This window comes from Trematomus bernacchii, unplaced genomic scaffold (assembly GCF_902827165.1).
Source record: "Trematomus bernacchii unplaced genomic scaffold, fTreBer1.1, whole genome shotgun sequence".
Classification (NCBI taxonomy): Eukaryota; Metazoa; Chordata; class Actinopteri; order Perciformes; family Nototheniidae; genus Trematomus; species Trematomus bernacchii.
In genome coordinates this window covers 8,041,525-8,066,132 of record NW_022988050.1, presented here as the reverse complement: position 1 = coordinate 8,066,132, position 24,608 = coordinate 8,041,525, and the positions used below count along the sequence as shown (strand labels likewise).

Genomic DNA, 24,608 nt, shown 5'->3' with positions numbered 1-24,608 from the left:
ACCTGCACAGTGCTCCCAGTGTCATAACACGCTACCTGTACATTTTCACCCGGTTTAGGCTCCATAAATTAAATCTAGAAGAGTAAATGTGAGGCATCAGCATCTAGTGCCAGTGTCGTGGTGGAAAATGTTGATTTTACACTCACTGTTTCACGAACAAACGGGTGGGTTTTTTTTCGACTCATTGAAGATTCAGTAATAAACAGTAGAAACAGGGTTGCTACAATTAGTTTAAGAAATACAAATGATATTTAATCAAGCAAAGAATGACAAACATTCTCTGTTTATAGCTGCTTAAATGTGAAAATGCATTGTTTTTCAGTGTTTTTATTTGGCAATGCTGGGTTTGGCAATGATGGTCAGACTTAAAAAGCTATTTCAAAACATCAAATTGAGTTCTAGGAAATCATGTTGGGTATTGTTCATCATATTCTGACAAAGGATTGGTTGATTAATCAAAAAAAGACTAAACAGATGTATCAATAATTAAACAAATCTTGATATAAAGCCCTAAAGCTGAAAAAAGTAGCTAAACCAAGTTACATGTCATACTTAGAAAGTCATCATAAGTCAACAGGATTGCACTCCCTTTCTTCCTAAAGCCACTAGACAAGTAGATTGAGTACAGTAGGTGTTACAGGAGCTTCTTGAAGTTTCCACAAAGTTCATAACCAGTAATACGGCAGCTGTCAGGTTGAATTGAGCCGTTGGTTCCAGTGCTAACAGCGAGGGTAGGTGAAGTTAACTCTTCTCTACAGCATGACTACAACCCGCCAGGATCTTCACCTACCTGATGGCAAGTGGACGACAGCATATAATCTCCATAGGCTTTACATCCTACTCCTGACCAGCTTTAACTAATTGAGGAGACAAGGTGAAAAAGACCCTTCACCGCTGCGATCTTGGCTGCACCTCAACTTTTCCAACTCTCTCCGTCATGCTGTGCTATCGCCGTCTGACTTCCGGCGAGATACTGTAAGTTCTTCTTGTCAGCTCCGAGTTGAGCTCTTGCAAATGAAGTCAACGCCACAGTATTTTACACAGATGGGGGGGAGGAAAATAGCTTGGGTCTAGTGAAGGGGAATGGGTATGACTTCTACTGTAAGTATCTGAAATGTCCTGTCTTTAACACATAATATCTGTAATACTTCCTGACACATGCTGCTATAACCTCTTATTCTGTGCCAGCTTCTGTGGGGCCCTTTTTCCCTCTCTGGGCACAGAAGAAAAGAAGTCTATTTTCTTGTCATATTTGGTTGAAAGGCGACTCTCAACTTTGAGTGTAATTTCCTGCACTTTAAAGACAGTCCACATGCAAGGTGCATTACCATGCTATCAAGGTGATGGGAGCAATTTCAAACTGTCAGTCAGTCATGGAAATATCAGAGAGACTTAATGTCTACTGCAACCTGTCAAAGGCTCCTGTGAAGTGGCAGAGAGCGTAATCTGAGTCTTATTCACTCAACACCATTTACTTGTCAGCATAGCTCTGTTTTACTCTGGATGGTAGTTCATAATGAATGGGGGCTATGATATATATATATATATATATATATATATATATATATATATATATATATATATATATATATATATATATATATATATATATAGGTATTTTAATGAACAGGTCAGTCTGTGGAAGGTTTTTGAAGTATATGTGTGGAAAAATATACATGTAAAGCTGTTGAACTTATAAAGAGAGCAGTATTAGAAATACCATAGTTTCAGCCCAAGTATGCGGCATCTAATATGATCACACAGTTCTCGCTTCACAGACAGCAGTTAGTTAAGGCTGTTAATTTCCAGATAGACGCACCACTCTGGGTGACACACTGGGGCTGTACTTAACTATTATTAATGTGACAGGCCTCAGTGCAAAGCAAATCAATTAAACAGGAGCAATCACCATAGTCTGGATAACGGCCTTTTAAGACTGTTTTCATGTGACAAGGAGGTCCTCCATCCAGGCCTCTGCGCCAGGACCTGACAGGTCAAGAAAGCGGCATGAAACAATAGCACCTTCTAACCATCATCTCCCCTTTTTACCTGTCAGATCCACTCGGCTTGTCTGGCTGCTGACGCCACGCGTCCTGCACCGGCTGCCATGGGGTGAATTTTCATGTCATGTCGGGGGAATTTCTTATTTCATTTGCTCAACATTATAATGCAGCATTTATCGACAATTTTTTTCAAAACTATATGTCAAGGGTTTTTGATGTTCATGTGCAAGACTCAAGCGAGCAGAATAATAAGACTGGAGCAGTGACTTACCTTCATGCTGTCCACTGCTGCATTGTACCTCCCAACTAGAAAAGAAAAGCAGATTTTTTTTTATCAGTTTAACTCCTTCATCATGAGGTCAGTTATCATTTCATATAAGAAATTGAAACTGAAATAAGAGTTAAACATTTTGATTAAAAAAAGACTGAGTTACAGTGTTGAATGCATTTGTATAATCAATCCTGTAGTAACGGTCCTACTTCCAGAGCTAAATTATACACATTATACAATTATACATTATACAACACAGTTGTAAACGGCTCCTGTCACTGTGACTCTAATTGCCATTATCTCAATGTTTAATCAACTCTTATGATTAATTGTGAAGTTGCTCCTGCACGAAGTGTTGTTTCTGCACAGACCAGCACTATTTCATATAGAATCAAGACTGAAAGTGCTGGAGGTAAGTAAAGGATACCAATTCAGATTTTACATTAATCTCAAATATTCAAGGAAAACACTTCCAAAATCCAAAACCATAGATTTGCCAATGAACCATAGTATAACAAAAGTAAACATAAAATAAAAAATGTAAAGTTTCGAAGTTTTATTAAAGATCATAACTGTTACTTTTTTTGACATGTTATGAATAGAAAATGTAATTTTTCTAAGGACCGAAAAGGTTATATTTTGTATATTAACTGGCCAAAGATTGCTTTTGGGAAGAAAACTTTGCATGGTGCAAAAGTGATTCAAAAAAACTTTTTAATTTGCAAAAACTTTTCTCCTGGAATAATGCCCAAATATAAGCTGAGACATTCAAATAAAGAATAAAACATGAATTAATCATTTAATTAAATATGAATCCTAAATCTTGTGAATAAAAGCCCAAGATAGAGCTTGTTATCTGTATAATCAACCACCTGAGGTACACGTCCCTGCTTGTAAACGGTTGTGTTTGCACAGACTCTGGATGATTCATAAACGTGCCCTAGTGAAATACTAGCAGGAACATTTCAAGCTTTCTTTTTAAAAGTAATGAATTACGGCAACGAAAAATGTGCAGCCATTTAAGGATAAAGCCTAGAATTTGGTGTCTGCCGTAGCAAGCCATCCATCACGTCCACAATAAAGGAGTTTTTGCCTGACGGTCGAAATTTATGGTCGCCCTTCTCTGCCCTAATAACTCAAAGCGCTGTGTCAGAGCCTGACAGCCGTTGCCGAAAACAGCACCCCTGTTATCAATCAAAAAACACTTGCATATGTTTAACTTTCGCCTGATCAGCAAGACATTTATAGGCTATTGAGTAATAAGATAAGTGGGTCTATTTCGATGGGAAGAAATGTGGAAGCTTTAAATGATTAATGGCAGACACTAGAGGGTTTTTTTAAGCTCTCTTGGAATAAAAAGAAACAATTTTTGGCTTGAATGTGGCGGAAATGTGGAGGAATATTTTTAATTCCCATGACAGAATAAGACCTGAATAATGACATGCTATCAAATTAATGTATGTAGCAGAATTTGGGTTATGTAAAATTGCCTCAGAGCTTATCTCCAATTAAACAAATTGCAGTTTTGAGTTTTACCAGACCAGGCAGGCTATCAGGGCTAAATGATGATGGAGGAGAGAGGGAAAGACACTTCTTCACTCCCCTTCTCATGGATTCACTTTACAGTAGTTGACCTGAATATGACTGAGAAGAGGCACACACAAAAAAAACTGCAGACAGCTGACAGATAACTGCCATGCAGGACAGGGAACTGACAGATGACAGGCTGTGTGATTGAGAGGAGAAAGTTGAAGAAAATGTGAAACATGCCGATGGAAATCGCTGCATGTTGGAGTAAATATCTGACCAGAAAGGCCTTAGGTTGTTCATTTTCCATCTTTAAGGGTTAAAAGTAGTTCATCACAAAATGATACAAAGAGTGTCTGCTCCTTGCAAGACATGTGCAAAAGGGGCCATCAAATGCACAAGCTCTAAATGGCGCTCTTGACATTTGAAAAAATTATTGTAAATGTATAGCCTACAATTTTGTAAGGGTGACAATATTTAGCAATTATTATTATTTGTAATTATATTAATTATTATTAATACGCATCTTATCTTCATTTAAAGAGGTTTTGGTAATTTGTGTCCTGGTCCACCTTCACTAAAAACACACAAGATGCATGGGCTGCGCATGCGTCGAATCGCCAATTACGCAAAGACGCTTATAAAAACTCAAAATTAAAAGTGCTCGGAGTGGGTGAAATGTGAAACACACACCCGTGTGAGTAGGAAACGTCACATTCAGTCGAGCCTCTGATCACCTAGGGATCTCTTTTTGATTGGGAGGCGGCAACGGCTGTGATCTGCGGAGTAATTCAGACGCTGCCTGGAAGGAGGCGGAGTGATCTCTCCTGCCCACTCACTGCCAACGTAAACCGAGTACGCTCTCGGACCCCCAGCCACACTGTCAGAGCGACTCCGGGGATGAAGCAACGCGGCTGTGATACGCACGGATTCTGTTCTCAAACTCCGCGTCTCTTTTTTTGAGGATTTAACATTGATTTGTTTTATCTCTGGCGAAGCGTTTAACCGTTTGAAGCTTTTGAGTGTTGGCTTTATTTACCCTACACATGTATTTCTCAACCACTTTTAAGAGAATTGGGTCATGATCACATCGCCCACGGTCTCTTTCCTGAGAAATAGCACGAATCCAGCGTGGGAGAGCTGCTCCTTGGGGGAGAAGGGCGCAGTGAAGATCAGACAGCTATTCGTCCACAACTCCGTGTCTCCTGCAGACCCTTATCGCCAAGCAAGTCGTCTTCCCATAAAGGTTTTGAACATGCTTACCGCTCGGTCAGGACACATTTTGCACCCGGAGTACCTTCAGCCTTTGCCGTCTACTCCACTCGGTCCAATCGAGGTAAGCACGGACATGTTAATATTTGTTTGTAAAAACACCATCACCAATTTGCTAAATAGAATCCATAAAGTGTTACACGGTGGAATCACTTCCAAAGCTTTCAATCTGCTATTTTAGGATGTCTGTTTCGGGACATATTTGGTAGGAAATATAAAAAATAAATAGCCCTCTACTAATAGGATTTTTAGACCCAATATCAGAGTTGATTTATGATATTTTCGGTTATTTGTCTGCATTTAAAAAGGCTGTTAGGCTGTTAAATGGTCAAGTTTGGACTCGCTTTAAAATGTAATGACCTTGTTGTAGCTGATTAATGCAAGTGTTTGTAATGTCATTTTGACGTGTGGCAGTTGTTCAGTCTTATCTCATATCTCATGTAAAACAGCCTTCTGTGTACGTTCCCTCTTTACATGCCAATCACGCTGAGTTGTTTTGAGTTTCATCCCGAGATAAGTTCCTGCGCAATGCGTAAACTACGCGGAACGATCATATGTGCGTATTTATAACAAAACATAACATGTGCAAGTGTTTAATGCATTTCATTAACAGTTGTTTGTCCTATTTTACAGCTGGATGCCAAGAAAAGTCCACTGGCTCTTTTGGCCCAGACGTGCTCTCAGATCGGCAAACCGGATCCTCCGTCCTCCTCCAAACAGTCCTCTGGCTCAAATGGATCTAGTGATAAGGAGACGAAATCCGGTCCGCTAAAAATGAGCGACATCGGAGCCGACGACAAATCTAGTTTCAAACCTTACTCCAAATCGTCAGAGAAGAAGGACTCGAGCAGTAACCTAAGTGGAGATAAAACTAGTTTCCGAGTGCCTAGCGCCACCTGCCAGCCGTTCAGCCCCAGGACAGGCAGCCCCAGCTCCTGCACCTCTGTCTCGCCTCTGCCGGCTGAAGGCAAAGCGGGGGACAAGGAGGACAAGAAGGACTCTGAAAGCAATAAAAGCAGTACGACGGAGAGTAATATCAGCCATAGGATAAGTGGAATTACCTCTGACCAACACCAGGAGAACACATCTGGATCAAAGACTGTTACATCGGACTCGCCATCTTTAACCTCGTCCTCCTCCCTCCTCGGCTCTGGACTGGTGGCCCCCGTTTCCCCATATAAGCCCGGTCATTCAGTTTTCCCCATGCCACCTGCTGGTCTTTCCTACCCTGGAAGTTTAGCGGGTGCATACGCAGGTTACCCGCAGCAGTTCCTCCATCACGGAATGACCCTTGACCCCTCCAAATCCAGCAGCCAGATGTTAAGTGCACAGTTTGCCAGCTCAATGGGCTGCAGTAAAGCAGGAACGAGTCCCTTATCTGGAGCATCCCCGCCGTCTCTTATGTCTGCTAGTCTGTGTCGAGACCCCTACTGCCTGAGCTACCACTGCTCCAGCCATTTGTCCGGGGCATCCAGCGCAAACTGCGCACATGACTCTGCAGCGGCTGCTGCTGCCTCCGCGCTCAAATCTGGATACCCGCTCATGTACCAAACGCACCCGTTACACGGCGTGCACCCCTCGGCCCAGTCTTTCGGCGGACATCCCTTGTATCCTTACGGCTTTATGCTTCCCAACGACCCCCTGCCGCACGTGTGTAACTGGGTGTCTGCTAACGGACCTTGCGATAAGCGCTTTTCCTCCTCCGAGGAGCTTCTCGGCCACTTGCGGACTCACACGGCATTTGCCGGTACGGAGAAGTTGATATCCGGGTACCCGGGTTCCTCTTCTCTCGCCAATGCCGCTGCCGCCGCTGCTATGGCATGTCACATGCATATGCCTCATAATGGCAGTCCTGGCAGCCCCGGCGCTCTGGCCCTCAGGGGGCCCCATCACCACCTCGGACTGAGCAGCCGCTATCACCCCTATTCAAAGAGCCCCCTGCCCACCGGGGCCCCGGTGCCGATGCCCGCGGCCACAGGAGCATATTACTCCCCGTACGCCTTGTATGGACAAAGACTGACAACAGCCTCAGCCTTGGGATACCAGTAGAGACAAAGAATTATACATTTATAAAAGGAGATTTAGGCCCAATGAGTTTTATATTGTACTTCATGCAGGGACTGGATCCATGTGGGGATCAGTGTATTTATTTGCGATAGCTTCAAGCGTGACTAAAATAAAAATAATATAACTTTGAAGACTCTATGTGCATTATTTTACAGAGGAAAGAGTGGATTGTGTTTACATTTTGTGCACATTGTGTTGCATATTCAAATGGGACCTTTACGTGAAATGATTTTATTCTTCATGCTAAATCATCTGTAAGTATAGTGGGAAAGATAAGTCTCACTCAGAAAGATGGAAATAATTATCATTGATTTATTTAGCAAAACGTTTTTACCTTGATGGCATTTTTTAAAGCTCCACAAAGCTCTGACAATATTTGTAGCCTAGTTTTTTTTATTTTAATAGAGGAAATACAACAACAAAAACCTTGATTAATCACTTATTTCTTTACCATTTCTTTATTTTTAACTTGGGGCTGTTCAATAATAATGTACTGATTTTTTATTCAAATATATATTATTTATTTAATTCGTCCCCATTTTTTTGTGACTGGCAATCAGATTGTGATTTATTTTATGTTCAAGTTTATGGCAAAATATCACATATTTTAAGTTACTTTATAAACTTGATTTACAAAAGTCTTTACAAAGGGACTTCGAGATGTAGAACTAATTATTTAATTGCAAAGGCTTTGAACGTTTTATATTTAATAAGAGCATATAATGTGTGTGTGTGTGTGTGTGTGTGTGTGTGTGTGTGTGTGTGTGTGTGTGTGTGTGTGTGTGTGTGTGTGTGTGTGTGTGTGTGTGTGTGTGTGTGTGTGTGTGTGTGTGTGTGTGTGTGTGTGTGTGTGTGTGTGTGTGTGTGTGTGTGTGTGTGTGTGTGTTTTTTAGGGGGTGTTCAGATGCATTATATCTTGGGATCATGAAAACATGCTGAATCTTCTCAATCACGAGGTTCTGGATTATCGTTTAATTAACGAAGACAAACGAGCTACTGATACCGGGGCTCGCTAAACAAAGATTTACGGTGACACCAGATGTGGGACGTTTGCACAGCTTTTGTGATGGCTGTAATGAAGCCATGAAGCAGAGAGCATGAATAGCATGGCCTAACTATTTAATCATCCCCTTAAAACAAATCAACTAAATCAAGCCAACAGTGTTATTATCCATCCTCAGTAAATCAGGCTGTTGTCCGGCAATAAAATCACCATCATTAACAGTCAGATGTCATATTCATCAAAACCACCCATCCTTCATGTAGATTACTCCTTAACATGGCTCAGTGATGGATGGTAATAAAGCCACTAACACACAATTCAGCATGGCAACCAGTCAGCCATGAAGCCAGTAGACCAATCGTGACGCATCTATTTTCATTTACAAACGTGATGTGAACAAATTGGGTTTCAGATCTTTGAACATCATTTCTCAACATTTAATTGATGTGGTATAAATTCACATATGAGCAGTTAAACCAGTCAATAGATTTATTTTATAGCATCAGTTGCTGGATTTCTTTTAATTTAGGGAATAGCTGCATGTGAGTAGAGCATCTGTGGACTAATTTGCTTGGAAATGACAGTTTGGTTAGCAAGCCTTGGGATTTAGTGTTAACTTATAATAACTAATAAGACTTCTTTTTTTTAACAGTATATATTTAAGTGATGTATTTTATAATATTAATGTTGTGGTGTTTTTTTTATACATAAAATCATTCAAACCAAAAACTATTTTCCAAGACAAACCTGAAAATAACACAAAGGTGACATTAGACAGTCTAAAAAAACTGAAATTACACAAATACATCCTTTACAATTTGAATCAAATAATGTCTGGGTTCTTTAATCCTCTAGCATTTATAAAAAGTGAAACAATTGTATATAACTGTATAGTATAGTTGTAAGCAGACAAATAGTATTAATGTGTCTATATAAATTTACGTGGAAACCCATACAGTAAGTGGACTTACGACATGGTTAAACATGTCCCTATGGAAGAAATTGTTGACAAATAATGTACATTAATACACTTTAAATATATTCTCAACTGCTTGTACAAACCAATACTAAATTGGGTTGTTTGAGTAAAGCACAATTTGTTGCTGTTATCTCAGTAGTTACACAGATAAATGAATATGAACCCATGTTATAATTGATTGTTATACGTTTTTAATTAAACTTAAAGATAAGAAAACATCCTAAATATGTTGTTGAACTGGACAGTTACCCCTTATAAATGAAAACAAACTGTGGATATTTTATAAGATGATAATTCACCAGTAATATTGTATGATCAATTATATATTTGTTGTCTTTTAAAAAGCAAAAACATGCTAATTTCCGTACCGAGAAATGATAGTTCTTGATAAACGTGCGCTTTATATGACTATCTGGTGTCCAACTACTGTAATGCATCAGTCACATCACTATTTTGAAATGAAAGGAGAGTGGGAGCACCATCAGTTTGAATTGTTATTATACATTTAGAGTTTAGAAAAAGCTAAATTCATTTCATCAAAGAGGTCATCGGGGGCAGATGCTGCATCATATGGATAAAAGGTAATTGGTACATCTGTTTTCTGGCTCAGTGGGCTTCACATACATCTATCTATCCTACCATGCTAAAGTCTATCAATCTTTATGTAGCAACAGAGGATCTCTTACCCACATGTTTGAATGTAAAATACTGTCAGGACATAAGACACTGGATGGCTTTGTAACCCTGCGTTGAATCACAATGCCGGCCCCCACCTGTTCTGCTTTGAACTGCAGCGTGAGTACGACTCATGGCCTTTCACCTGAGGGGGAACAGATCAGCACAGCGTGGCCCAGCGCAGACACGTTGATGTTAAAAATGGTCACTTTTGCACAGCTGCACGCCATGTGTTACACTGTCTGTTCTGCTTGAAGGGCTGGTGGACATCATCACCGCTACGCTGAGCTGATGTTCCTCCTCACAACGCCCACAGTCGTGGACCAAAATGGACTTTTCAGAAACTGGTTCACGCATCAAATACATCAAGCAGCTTTCAAACACTTGTTATGGCCATATAATGAATTGAACACCCTTTTGTAATCAATATTAATGATCCAATCAAGGGATTTCCCCGTTGTTACATAAACTTCAGTTGCTTTGCAAAAATCTCCCTCATTGCTTATGTACTCTGGAAAGGCAGACAGATCTCTGTTTACAGAAGCAAAGGAAAAACCGAAGACTTTTTGCACATTCAGTCAGCTGAGAAGTGTGTCTTCCATCATCCAAAAAAAAACATGGTGGTTTATGTTTTCAGGGGAGGCTTTTGCTTCTCCAAACAAGCTCCATATTTATCATCACTCCATAATTTCCTCCCTTTGACAAGCAAAGTAAACGATAGGAATACAGAGTTAAAGCTGGGTTTTACTGAGCTGTTGACCTTTGGAGCTAGTCTTCTTCTATTAACTCTAGTGAGGCATCATAAAGAAGTTAGCTTGTACACTGAGGTTTTCCTAACATGGATAACGTGTCTGTGTGTGTACTCTGTATACTCACAATAAAGTGTTTCTTATTGAGTCACAAACCAGCCGATGGGAAATTGTTAAAGGGGAATTTTCCCTCGAAGAGAGTCTGTCAACACACAAAGCAAAGGAAAGAGGGACCATGAGTTAAACAGTGGGCCCTTGTCTCTCAGCACTCAACATGCCCTATAATTTACACACCACTGACAGGGGCCATTTTGAAGTATGTCATAGGCGGAAAACTTTTTGTCTGCAAACGTCTTGCTCTCAGTAAGTCGACTTCTGCCCGGGTCTGGGTGATTAATGACTTATGGCCTTATTGTGTGGAGGTGGCTAATTACCTACAGGCCGACTTTAGAGACACGCCATGAAAACCCTCCTCTGATAACCCCAACTTTTTCCCCTCCTCGTCTTGGCATGTGGAAGCTCTTACTGACACATTTGCAAGAAGCAGACTAACGTTGAGTAAGATTAATGGCCTCTGAGAACAGTAAACAGCCTTTGATTCAACAGTGTTTAAATGTATGACACACTGGCATTGTGTTTCCACGCTGTTCGTGCTCTCTGGTTGGGAAACACAGCCAAAGTTCCCCCTGCTGTTGGTTTAAAATTAGGCTTGGCATATTCACGGAGGGAGTCTCTTGATGCTCAGGCTGGCAAACATGTGTTCATTGCCTCTTTAAGTTTTCTGCAGTTCCTTCAGACTGACATTCTGAGACAAAGATAATCAGTTTCTTCTTGAATGCCCTGAGCAGGCAGCCAGTATGAATGTCTGATAAAGTCATAAACAAGTCTTTCTGTAGAGCCAGCAGAGGAAGAGGACAAAGGCAGCATTATGTTGCACACTAACTAACAATAAGCCAAAGCCTCATAAGCTGTTCTTTAAGGTCAGCGGCTCGTTGTTCCCGACACACGACTGGCCAGAAATTGTGCAGCCATCCCCTCCACTTTGTCTCACCCTTCCCATTATTAGGTTTGTTAACATACTGTATTGCCGTGTTTGCAGTCATGTCGACAGGCTAACTTAATCAAGTTAATATCGAACTTGTGTGCTTCGCCCGGCGCGACAGTTTTAGTGCCAGAATGATTGCCTTGACCTATGAGATGAAATTAGCTATGGACACGACTTGGAGAGTTTTCTTCCTGGTGAAGAAACATATTTACCAGAACAGCGACAACGATGGAAAATAGCAGGGAACAAAAATGCTCCTTCAATAACGTGATAAATGAAAAATGCCACGTGGACCCAAAGTGGTGCAAAATGCATAATGCCAGCTGGCAGACCATTACAGGTGATGGACATTTCACTTACCTTAAGTCAAATATAACAGACTGCTGTTCATTAATATACAGGAAGGCCTGCAGAATCGAGCCTGCCATCTGGTTAAATCGACAGAGTAATCTACAGCTCGTGATTAGGGCTGAGGAGCAGAGTTTCTCTTTAATCTTTTCAGCTTCCAAAAAAAAATTCCATCTGCACCATGTGGCACATCATTTTTCTTTAAGACAAATGGACTGTTTTTGTATGATCCAAAATTAGATCAGCAGAAAACAATCAATCTTGTAACGCTGGTCTGGGAAAATAATTGAGATTTGGATTCCGTCTTCCTTCCTCTTGTCTTTATAGTGTCTTACTCTCCCTTTTCATTGCATGAGCTTTGCAGCAATGATATTCTTCCCATGATGCTCTCTACCCGTTTCCATTACCGAGTGTATAACGGGCAATGCACTAATGATGGATATGAAAATATGCCTTAATATAGTGATTCCCCTTCAGCTTTGTTCCCTGTGGTGCTCAACAACAGATGGTGACCTGTGACAATCTGTGACACCTGAACCAAAATCCACACTGAAGCAAAGTAGAAGACAAAAAACTTCAAGTCATTCTGTCTGCAAATTAGTGAGATGACACAACTGTCAGGTGCCAGCCTCCTGTGACAGTTGCCCCCCTCCCATTACAGGAGCAGCGATGCTTTCACTGCACGACAAAAGGGAAATGGGTGCATGTTTTTTTATAGGAGACCTGTCTGTCAGCTGGCTCTCAAGTCATAACAAATCACCAGCACTCAGCTGAGGCTGAACATTCAGGGCGTCAGGAGGAAGACGGATGACCTGCAGGCCTTTGAAGTGCTCTGGCAGTTCAGATGGCTCAGCAGCGCTGACAGAGAAATATACACAACAGAGCAACCAATAATGAGAACATTAAACATTCCAGCCACCTGACAGGCTGACAAAAACAGCCTGGCCTCACATCAATCATCCGCTGAGACATAACCTTGACAATTAGTCCCCTCTGATACTTCCAGTAACCCCTGGGCCTGCACTGCAGTGTGACTCCACTTAAAGAGGAGAAAACCAAAGAGCTTAATCTAATTCCTTAATTCTGATTGATAAAGACATAGTAGCGACAGAGACCGCAATATATCGGTTCAACAAATGATGGATTCAGAATCGGTTGGCGAGCTCTTTTGAAGTAATGACTCTCCAAGGACATATGTGAAAATAGGAGAATGCACATACTGTAGTTCGATTATTTTCCCGGCTGCCTCTGAAGATGTTTCGGCTAAGAACACAAAAATGTATCCAGCATAAGTTTATGGCTCTGCCTGCTCAAATATGTGTTTTAATGATGCCCCACAGGCATTTGGAAGCTATATAAATACTTGTAGCAGAGCCAACACTTAGGTTTCAATATAACTCAAGGCATATTTCAGCATGAATAGTTCTTTAATGTGTCTAACGAGGTTACATATCTTACATCTGTATCTGTGTAAACATATGCTAAATGTCAAGGCTGCTATTAAAGGCTCTATAAATCCTGCTCACTAAAAGTCTTACTATCATTAATGTTGGAAAAAAGTAACTCCTGTTCTTTTTCTTTTGAGCTTACTCCTCATTAGCCATGTGCTGTACAGAATACTTTTTAGTCTTGCCTGTTCTCTGCAATTCCAATCCAGACCCTCCGAAAAAGGCGAGGGGCCATGTTGTCATCACTCTATTCACTCTAACTATGTAGTTACCATATGACAAATGAGCCATGTGAAATGACATTTCCCTTTTGCCTTCACACCTGTAGAGAAAAAGCAAAGCATCTGACAGATGGACGGATGGCAGAACCTCAAAACTACTGTATCTCCCTCTCATTTGGTGAAATGTAAAGAGCCGAGGCAATGACTGTTTACAAAAACTACCTGAGACGGAGCTGCAGAGTTCCAAGCCCTGAGGATGATAAATGGCTTTGCTAACCCGTTGGGACTGCAGATCCAAATGAGGATGGAGCTAATTGCCGTGCGAAATACTTTGGCATGAATGGAAAGAAAATGCAGGCGAGCCGCGGCCAAAAAAGGGCCCAGTTGCTGCTCTGAACTCCTAGTTGGCTTTTGCTTACAAGAGTTCACTCGGTGTCCATAAATCATGGACTGCTTACAGCTGAAACTGCCCTTAGTCATCAACATGCAATAGACTGAGTGACAGATTCCATCCTGACTACATTAGCCCCCAGTTCAAACGAGCCTCCTTTTTTAAACTCTCTTACCATCTTGAAACTCACAGGAAATACAAACCAGATGGCCGAGGATCGCTGTGTATAACATAAAGCTGAGCTCATATGGGAGAAAAAAGACAGTAAAGACTAAAAGAAAGTACACACGATGTTGAGGGAAATGACAGAGGTCAATTTGAGGTATCCTGGGTTTTAGATATCCTTCAAATACTGCTTCAGATATGACTTTATCCTGAGGCTGTAGTCTGCAGCACATTACTCATTTTCAACTGACAAGAGACCTGAAATGTGGTTTCAGACAGTGTTACTCCCACACAGGTGGCACAAGTGCAAGCTCCACAATCCTTCTTAGCTACGTTCATGCTTTTCTGAGCTCCAATCTTGAACTAGACAGCAGTCAGGGGGCACATACCTCCCCCAAGGCTCCAAGAGATAATTAACTTTATATTTAAATGAGATTTTCTTTTTCCATGGCATCAGGATCCAGACTTGCATCTAAATAATGATAGACAATAATGGGATACATGTGCCAGATTGTTTTCAATCAAGTAAGTGCAGTAGTCTGTACTTTAAACTGATTTGTAGTAACTGCTGCACACTATTTTTATTTTATTTATTTATTTATTAAATAAGTGCAGTAGTCAAGAGTAGGTAAATTAGTAAGTGAAAATGTTCAAAGTTGCCCTATCACACAATTACTTCTAAAAGTGTATGGATCTCCACCAAGAATGAATCACAAATGTCCTTTTCAAACTGTTCCCCATTTCAGGAAAAAAGAGCTGCACAAGTACATCTTTTGCCATGCTAGCTTGAGGCTTGGGTTTTGGTTTGGGTTTGACAAGGATGCCTTGGATATCTTGGTATTGTTATTGTGAGCATGCAAGCATGCTGCTGTTAGCATTAAACTCAAAGCCATGTCTCAAAGTGCTGCTAGCATGGCTATACGTAGATATCCATATATCAGAGGCAGATATATTCAAATGTGAATTTGAACAATACAATCTAAATTAGTTTTTAGTATCATCTCTTTGTATTGCAGTATTATCTCTGGTGTCCATATGTCTAATACTCAGCTGGCCTGAACACACACTGTGGCCGTTTCTCAATGTCGAGTATACCTGCTGCAGAGCCACTATTTCAAGTATACTACATCATCGAGCGGCGCCGAAGGACTGTTTTAATAAATGCATGTTAAATGCCCAGCATTCGGCGCCGCTCGATGACGTAGTATACTTGAAATAGTGGCTCTGCAGCCGGTATACTCGACATTGAGAAACGGCCATTAACTCCATTCATGATGTATCAAAATATTCACACAGTATTTCTGTGTGTTTGGTTTTGTTAGGTTATCTATGAGTCTAATAAAGGTCAATATGGCAATATGATGTTTTTATATTTTAGGTGAACTGGCACATTTATAAAACAAATGATTGAATGTTGTCATTGTTACACCATTCTTTTACTCTATCATAAAACATTTATACTGACTGCTAAAAGATCACACGTTTTCTCAGGAGAAATAAACTAACACCCACTTCAGTACCAATAAAGAAATCAGCGTATCTCACATAATAGCACATATTTATCAAGGGAGTTGCAAGTTTGGTTGCAACGCCCAATGCCTCCTGGGGATTCTCTTAATGAGTTAGATTTCAAATAGATTTAATTCCTAATAGGTAGAGCTTAAAGGTAAATGTTTGCTCATGATCTTAACTACAAGCGTGATCAGACACTTCAGCTATCCCTTTTGTAATCTATAATGTAAGGCCATGAAGCACAGTATGCTCAGATGGTTAAGTAAACATCAAAGTAAAATCCCAAAGAGCCTTTTGGACACGGAGTGCTGGCAGCTAAAGGCTGCAGTATAATGGAAAGCCCTTTGTTTTTAATAGCGGTGATTTATACATATTTATCTCAGGAATCTGTACCAACAATAGTTTCCTTATGCGAGTTGCAATCAATTATAGTTTCACTTTCTTGCCACCAGCAGACCTATGAAATATTCCCACCTGTCCATGCCAGAACATTGTTTGTGATGTTATTTTATGAGAAAAGATGGTGGTGACTCATTTTAATTCAATTGCATGAACTGGAGGCACAATCTGTTTTTCATGTTCTCTGGCTCCAGCTGGAAACACCTGCCCTGTCCTCACAGCTAATACATTACGTGTAAGTGCCTGAGCAGATGTTGTAGGGTCGGCAGGGAGTCCAAGGCCTATAGAGCTCTCAATATTTATTGGACCAGATCAGAAGGCAATGACATGAGCCGTCCTCTCTCTTGATAAATCACTCTTTTACATACAGGTAGAATACAGATTAGCTTGACCTTCCTAGAAACACCCTTTCCAATTTCTCAGCCGCTAAATCAACACAGTCTTGATATTAGCAGATATATCACCCTTTAGAAATGCCAATCAGGGAGGGATCTCTTGGTAAAAACACTTCAACTTTCTCACTGGGAACTGTAACACACTGGAATCTTTTATTTGTGTTTGCTTTGCAATCATTTGCAGAGATCAAAGCCGGGGCTTAAGGCCTTGGTATCAGCGCACGACAACGATGACATCTCCCATTCACACCGCGTCTTCTTCTCACATCTCACATGCACTCAGTCGTCACATCCCACAACAAAGAGAGACGCCCCGAGTTATCATCCATCAAACAGTGCCTTTTATGGCCCATCAAAAGACAATGAACTGCCAGAGTGAAAGGAGCGTATGCAACATGAAGTGACAGCCAATACTCCAGACACAGATTAAACAGCGTTGGAAATGAGAGAACTACATAATGTTTGGGTAATTTGTGAAAATTAGACGTTATGATTCATCTTTATGAAGGGAAGGAACTCAGCTATGAGCATAGCATGGCTCTCGCTCTGATAGTTCATGCAACTCAATTTGCTTTGGTTTTGAAGTATAGGCTTCATATGGTTATGGATTGATACACTTTGTTTCCAGACATCGTAAGATTTCTTTAATGCCTCAGTTCTAAGGTATGAGCTACATGTTGAGATAGAAAACAGACCCTGTAGGCTTATTTTCCATCAAAGGCCTCCCATTTATTCAATTTTCTATCAAAACCAAGAGATGTTTAAGAATAAAGGGGAGAAGCTGCAATACAATACATCATTGTGTACAATACAAGACTCGCAACATAAACCGTCAACGGCCTCTTTGTATGTTATCTCCCATGGATTATTCCTCTCAAGTCAACCATCAAGCTCTGTGGGTGTAGAGCCGTACGGTGCAGTTGTGTTGTGCGCCACAACATGCAGGGAAGATTTTGCTGAAGCTTTCAACGGAGGCCGAGTGAAACAGGACACCCACATGATTATACTGTATCCTGTCTGTTCCTGATTTATTGTGACAGCAGAAACTCCCTGCAGAACCATGTCGTCAGGTGTTAGGACTTGCTGTGTGGGACACTTGATAGGCTTCAGGCCGTTAGCCAAGACCGTGTGAGAAAGTCTCCAGAGACACTGCTGAGAAAACGCAAAATCCTCATTACTAAATATACAACCGCCTCGCTACTAATGGTGAACGGAAACAGGCCACTCACGTTTGGCTATAAAAGTAGCAGCTGTGATTATTTTTTTAAATGAGTAATGTTAGAAAGGGGTATCCTGGTAGTAGTTTATGGTCCTTTTTTTTAGCTTTTTATTTAGATTTCAGGTATATCTAAGAAAGTAGAGAACTAATTTGAATTCAATTTGTTACATATAGAACAAGTGATTAGTTTTTAGTGCTGATATTTTAAAAAGGAGTCAACATTTTCAGATGTTGGAATGTTGTTGAATTACTGCACTTACTTGTTATGTTCTCTCTTAATTATTTACAACATACAAATGCAGATTTTACTTTATAATTATTCCATAACTAATATAAAGGAATCCTGCAGCATATGTGGGGGTATGCACTTTTTGAAACGACACATGAAAAAAACATGTTCCTAGTAAATTTCATTAGAAAGTTAATCTCCATAGTTTGGGTCAAATTATCTATTGCAGACATATCATATAATTTTTTAATACGTATATAGAATCTTGTATTAGAGGTACGATGTTTGGGACATAGTTCGGGTATAAAAGGACATGGAAGGTAACTCCTCAGTGAAGAACTCTTGAGAGAAGAAACACTGCCTGTGTGGTTGTATTCTCCTTTGTTGTGTATTATGATGAAACCCCAGGACAGCTCCATCACATACTTAATTAAGGAGTTTAGCTGTGGGTGTCAGCAGCATTTGCTTTGAGTGAAATCTGTCAAAGCTGCAGTGCATCTGGACACTAAACAGCTTCTCACTGCAGACAACGCTGGTTATGCCAGGTCGAGTGGGGTCGGGCGGGATGACCCTAGGCCTTTGACAATCTGTTTGCATTTTAGGAGTGCAGATACACCGCTGTCTGAGATACTTGAGAAGTCTGGACAGAGGGATCATGTCCTTTCTTGTGTTGTACACTGGAACATCTTAATCATCTCTTATCGCGCCGTTGTCTCACATGATGCCATGTGCCGCCTTTTGTGCTATTTCAGGGACAAGAAAAAGTCCATATACATATGTAGCCTTTTCTTGTTGAGTTATTCTTTACTCTTTCTTCTGAAAATTACATAAATAGTTCTAATTAGACACTGTGGTAAATTATTCATGATTCTATCTTGGTTTGTGATCCCCTTAAGGAATAATTGAAAATATACTTAATTAACACTTTCATTAAAAGCTCCCCTGAATAATGTGCAATTGTTGCTTTTCTTCTGTCAGCCATTACATCTAATTGCTGTAATATATGTTTGTCAAGGGGGAAGGTAGTAAAAATATACAGTTTATAGCGGTATCACCTGAAACCAGCTCTTTGAGCATGAAGGGAGGCATTATTCAGAATAAATGGATTATCAGGGAAACCAGCATAAATGACTCAATAAAAGTGTTAAGCAGCCAGGCAGCCAGTGGTGGCCAACATGATTAATCGCAGGCGTTCCAAGATTGGATTTATTTTGTCTTTTATTTCTCCTTTAATGACTAGCCGCGAACACGGCTCCTAATATATCGCCCATGTTTCTAGATTACCGGTGACTAATGAGGATTCAAAATGGCCGTTATCTACATTAATGTCTTTTTATTTGAAAAGTCAATACTGCCCGTGTGTGTGAGGAATATTCTAGTGACAGCGACTTGCGGTGATCTGTTACAAGCCACCCAATTAAAAAGGGTTTCAAAAAGCATTGCTGGCATTTTTATGAGTACACAGTTGTGTCGTTATATTTATAATTTTTTACCACTTGGGATATTATTCATTCAAATAACTACAACATGTTGCTTCTACATTCATCAACCAGATCCACTTATCGGTTTATTTACAATCCCTTCACATACATCTGAATTATAAAACGTCTCAAAGAGTATGTTGTCACCTACTTTCTCCACAGATGATCAATATTCTGTATTTGTGGGATAAATGAAGCTATAATTTACATGTTGCTGTTTTCAAAGTGGCTGTACCCCATGGAGGTTCAGTATATTCTTGGTGGAGGGCTCTCAGAAGGCCCTGCGTTGATGCAGGAGATATAGCTCAATTTAATGAAAGAGTCTGGCTCAGTAATGACCCCAGTGATTCATATATTCGTAAAAAGAAATCAATCCCACATCAGCCAAGTGCAGAAACAGGATCTCCTGCAGCCTTAAATCTTGGCATTGGGTAATATACGCTAAACTGTAGGTGACATGAAACTGGAACATGTCACTGATGTGCAGAATAAGACAGATGAAGTTCATTACAGAGCTGAAAACAGGTATGAAGAGAAAACATTGAGTCCAATAACGTGCTGCAGAGAGAATGTAAAACCCAAGGCAGTGCTTTGTCAGACTGGACCGTTGTGCCACCAGACTGTTGTTCTTTCCGTCTATGATTTAACACAGCCGAGCACGGCTAGATGGCACCCAGGAGAGGACTTGATTTTCATGTTTGCCAATCTTCCTCTATACATGCCCGTGGTGACCATAAATACACTTTTATGCTTCCCGGAGAAATGCTTAAAGAAGCATTTTGTCCAAGTCCTGTATAGACTTGCATGGCAATATTCTTGATGGATGACAGCAGCGAAGTTCAGAAGACGCCCCAGAGAGTTTCCAATCCCGTTTGTTTGGGGGTTTAACATTTGAGCATAATTCCAGCTCCGCTGTATTTATGTGGGTTGGACTCCTCTGCTCTGAGTCTTTTGTTCCCACAGTTCACTAATGAGGCAGAGCTCCACCAGTGGCCACGGACATCTCAAAGGGCATTTTGTGGAGGTCTGAGATGTGGTAACCCCAGAACAGGAGAGCATTTGAAAAGATTTAAAAAGATCTCCAGGAAACCTTTAACATGCTTGGCCAGCTGATAATAGGCAAATAAATTGCTCTTGTTCAGTTAACCCTTTTCAGAATGATCAATGGCTGCATGTCAACACAGTTGGGAAGAACCCAACTAGGGCTGCAACTAACAATTATTCAAGGGTTATGTGTTTAAATGCCTTTTTTTGTCCTTTAAAAGACAAATTAATTAAATATGATATGAAACTGAATTTTCTGCCATTTTTGCATGAAAAATAACTAACTATTAATCGATTATCAAAATAGATGATTACTTTTCTGTCAAGCAACACATCGCTGAATCAACTAATCATTACAGCTGTAGTTGCTTCCACCTTTGCACCTGCTTAACCCCTCCCTCTTCAGTCGGCACTATACTAAGACTGACCAACAGGGAGGTCCAAGTACTAAATGGAATGACCCTCGGTCAAAAAAAGGCCCAACTAGGCTATACATAGAGGAGTGGCCCTTTAGCTTTCTCTGGGATCGACATAGCAGGACAGTCCCACCCAATGCCTCTATCCATCATGCATACCTCTCATCACAGAACAGGGTCGGTCATTGCTGGGATTGGTTCAAATTATTTTTATACATAAACATATTTTTCCTTTAATTGATTGACTTTCTCTGGATTCGTATCTTGATGAGATGATCATATAAACTTTAATCGAAACACAAAAGAACAATATCAAAGAATCTGGTTCTAACCACAGCACTGACCTCTAGTTTCAGTCCACACTTTTCATTAATCAAACTCAGTTACTAATGACCCTGATCAACAATTTAGGCCTATATGTCACCACTTTATTCTTGTGTGAAAGATATGTTGATTGGGCGTTGACACAAACGCCTAATACAATGCTGTGTATTGTATTTCAATACACAGCATTAAATTAATTAACTGCCGTCATCACATCACTCCAAGGCCACACTGAAAGGAGATGACAGAATTAACAGCTTTCAACAAATAATCTATAAACAACGTCATTTCTAAAACAAGTGAACAGCTGTTGGAGGCTCTTTGTGAAGCATAAATTGTACTGTAAGTTAATGACAGACAGAACAAATAGAGACAAATGTTGCGCCGCCTTAATTTAAGTGTAAGACAATCTTTTTATACACACAGATGTCCTGTGACTTGGACATGATTTACATAATTAACTGTCCTTGCTAAATTTACATTTAGCTCACAACAGAGGGGGGAAGTTGTCCGGAGACACAAGTCCATTAGCCTGACCCATGTGTTTTAAAAGCAGTGGGATGCCAACTGTTCAGCCACATTTATTAAAAATGGCTTGTTTAGGAGGAAAATAGAAATCACAAATAGGCTCGTTTATCCTTCCTTGTGACACATGATGTACAATGCATTCTGCAATTTAGAGTAGGTGAGAACTAAGTGAGAAAATAGTCCTGAAAAGTAAAAATGCTAATTTTACTTCGCCAACTAGAAACAACCTACAGTATAGGACCAGCCAATTTGAGAAAGACATTAGAATTATTCCACTCTGATGATTAATGAAAGTATTGACACACAATCTGAGATCTGCCCGAATGCCTTTTGGCCGCTTCAGAGAATAATCTGACACTAGTGCTCTGAGCCAAATGAGCACGACTGAATAGCCGGCCCACATGGTTAGATACACTGCAACGTAACATTTGGAGTCACATTACCGCGCCTTGTGCTTTCACAGTCAATAACAAAATGATTGGTTGGCAGTGGCATGTCTTGTTAGCGGGATATTGTTGCGCTTGACATTTATCATAGCTTCGGGGTCGTGAACCCAAAGCTAAACAGCAATTGAATCATTAAATGTGAACGGCTGCAACTACTCCGTCTCGGAGGCACTGACACAAGTGTTTTCATGCTGAAACGAGTGACTAACTTCCGCTAAGCTAAACACGTCTTTGTTCAAAATGGGACATTATGCGCTAGGGGCGACATATACTCCAGGGTTGGAGAAACAATAGCCTCTTTAACAAGCAGATTATTTGCTGCATATTGATATTAATACCAATTACAATTATAGATGGATGTCTTCCTGTAAATCAAGTCATGTGTTTTGTCTAGAGGCCAAGAAAGAACAATCACTCCTATTTAGCTTTATACATTCAGCAAATTCAGTTCTTGTGACTGAAATGTAGACAAGCATTATGATTGTATCATACCAGAAAACAATGGGCATACAGATTAAATTGTCATCAACTTTATATAAAAACAATTTATTTCGATGGTCTCTCAAGGAGGTAATGAACCTCTCCCTGGCAAACATTCTGACTCCAATACTGCAGATTTCTACATCAACGTCATGTTTTGTGATTTGAAAACATTTCCACAAACTAAACAAGAAGACTCAACGTAGTTACCAGATACGTTAATTCCGAGTGCAGAATTTGGAGTTCAATAAAACAATCCAAATGGCTCAATTTCCACTCACAAGCTTAAAGCAAATAGGATGCTCAATAAAAACATTGCACAGGGCCTCTCTGTTAAAAGAATCAATAGCTAGAGGACAAAGAACCTATAGCTATCACTTAATTCTCTTATCAGTGTGATTTAGGGGACAGGGATGATGTTAAATAACTGTAAATCCTTATCTTTGACTTTGTGGGTGGTTTATGGCAGTTTCAACAGCAGTTCAGAGACAGAATGTCCATACCTTCTGCCGGTTACACGATTTATAGCTTTATTACTCTTTGTCTAAAAGAGCAGAGAAACACATAATTGAAAGGAAGAGATAGCAGCTAGCTGGAGAGGGGGCATGCAGTAACCGAGAATCATCATTGCAAGAGACATATCACAACGACAGTTTTATGGCTCAAGAGCCGGCCCTCTGTATTTTGGGGGCTCGTTTTTATGAAACAAGCAAGATCCAATTTTCTGATTCATCTGCAAACGGGTCGGACTGAGTTTAGTATTCTGTCGCCGGGCTTCAAACCGGCTCACATGAGCGTAGAGGTCACCGAGAGGACTGGAGGAGTTGGAGTCATGGGTTTACGCTCACACTGTCACAGGCCTGCTCATATTTTTGCCCTCAGTGACAACAAGGCTATTGTTCTCCCTGATAAGGCTTCAGTGTGCACAGTAATGGGAATTAAGCAGGGCATAAGTCACAGAGAAATTGGGTGACAGCAGATCAATAGATAGTGGTGAAGCCTCAGGGACCATTAGTGAAGAGGACCCTTTTGTTTGTCCACTGGTGGGGAGGGTTACTGGATGTTCAATTCTGAATTAACTGTCGAAAATAAAAAATACATTGAGCTCATAAGAGAAGAGGGAAGGTTAATTGGTGACACGGGTTCATTAACATGACCCGTGTGTTTCAGGGTTGTCTTTATTGAGGTCACGTCAACCTTTGGTTTTTAGGGGATTTTTTTAATACAGGCAATCTACTGTTGTAACAGGATGCAATGCAAGGTAATGCTCTAAACCAAGGTAATGCTCTTTTCTAAAGCTAAAAAGACTCCAGAGACTGCTTTAGATATTGTGACTATGCAAGGGCAAGTACTCCAAGTGGTTAGCTGTTATAAATACCTTGGTATCTGGCTTGATGATTGTCTTACTTTTGAACTTCAGGTCACTAATCTGCTTAAAAAGCTGAGGGTTAGACTAGGTTTCTTTTTCAGAAACAAGTCCTGTTTCTCTTTTGAAGCCAGGAAAAGGCTAGTCACTGTGACCTTTTTACCTGTGCTAGACTATGGTGATTTGATCTATATGAATGCACCTGCCCATTGCCTGGAAAGGTTAGATGCCGCCTATCACAGTGCTCTGAGATTTGTTACTAACTGTAAAGTACTTACTCATCACTGTACCCTGTATGCCAAGGCAGGTCTGCCTTCACTTACTGTTCGGAGGCTCAGTCATTGGTACATATTCATATATAAAGCCATGCTGGGTAAACTACCGACTTATATATGCTCTTTGATCTCACGGAGAGTGGCAAGTAGCTATTGCCTGAGATCCCAGGATGTGTTTTTATTACATGTGCCAAGTGCTAGGACTGTTTTAGGTTCTAAAGCTTTTATGTGCGCTGCTCCTCTAGCTTGGAACACCATGCAAAAAATATTGAAACTGAGCATTTTGATTCCCTTGCATCGTTTTAAAGCACGGCTGGATGAAATGTTATT

At 40.4% G+C, this 24,608-nt stretch overlaps 1 protein-coding gene and 1 long non-coding RNA gene across 2 annotated transcripts in view; one reads left to right on the top strand and one right to left on the bottom strand.

The window, feature by feature from the left end:
• Window positions 1-2,283: 2,283 nt before the first annotated feature.
• LOC117473800 overlaps window positions 2,284-24,608 on the bottom strand; it is a 31,727-nt gene continuing 9,402 nt past the window's right edge. Inside the window, exon 3 of the long non-coding RNA XR_004555061.1 lies at window positions 2,284-2,309. This is a non-coding gene — a long non-coding RNA (uncharacterized LOC117473800). The remainder of the gene's footprint in view (window positions 2,310-24,608) is intronic.
• On the top strand, window positions 4,676-7,271 carry LOC117473797 (zinc finger protein 503-like). The gene is made up of 2 exons (XM_034119687.1): window positions 4,676-5,137; window positions 5,707-7,271. Exons 1-2 carry the CDS (start codon window positions 4,883-4,885, stop codon window positions 7,120-7,122), a joined length of 1,671 nt encoding a protein of 556 aa, XP_033975578.1. The 5' UTR covers window positions 4,676-4,882; the 3' UTR covers window positions 7,123-7,271.

Excerpts from the sequence above, each read along its gene's own strand:
- LOC117473797 (XM_034119687.1), top strand. The coding sequence starts at position 4,883 with ATGATCACATCGCCCACGGTCTCTTTCCTGAGAAATAGCACGAATCCA. Across the intron at positions 5,138-5,706 it reads CTCCACTCGGTCCAATCGAG|CTGGATGCCAAGAAAAGTCC; the intron begins GTAAGCACGGAC and ends CCTATTTTACAG.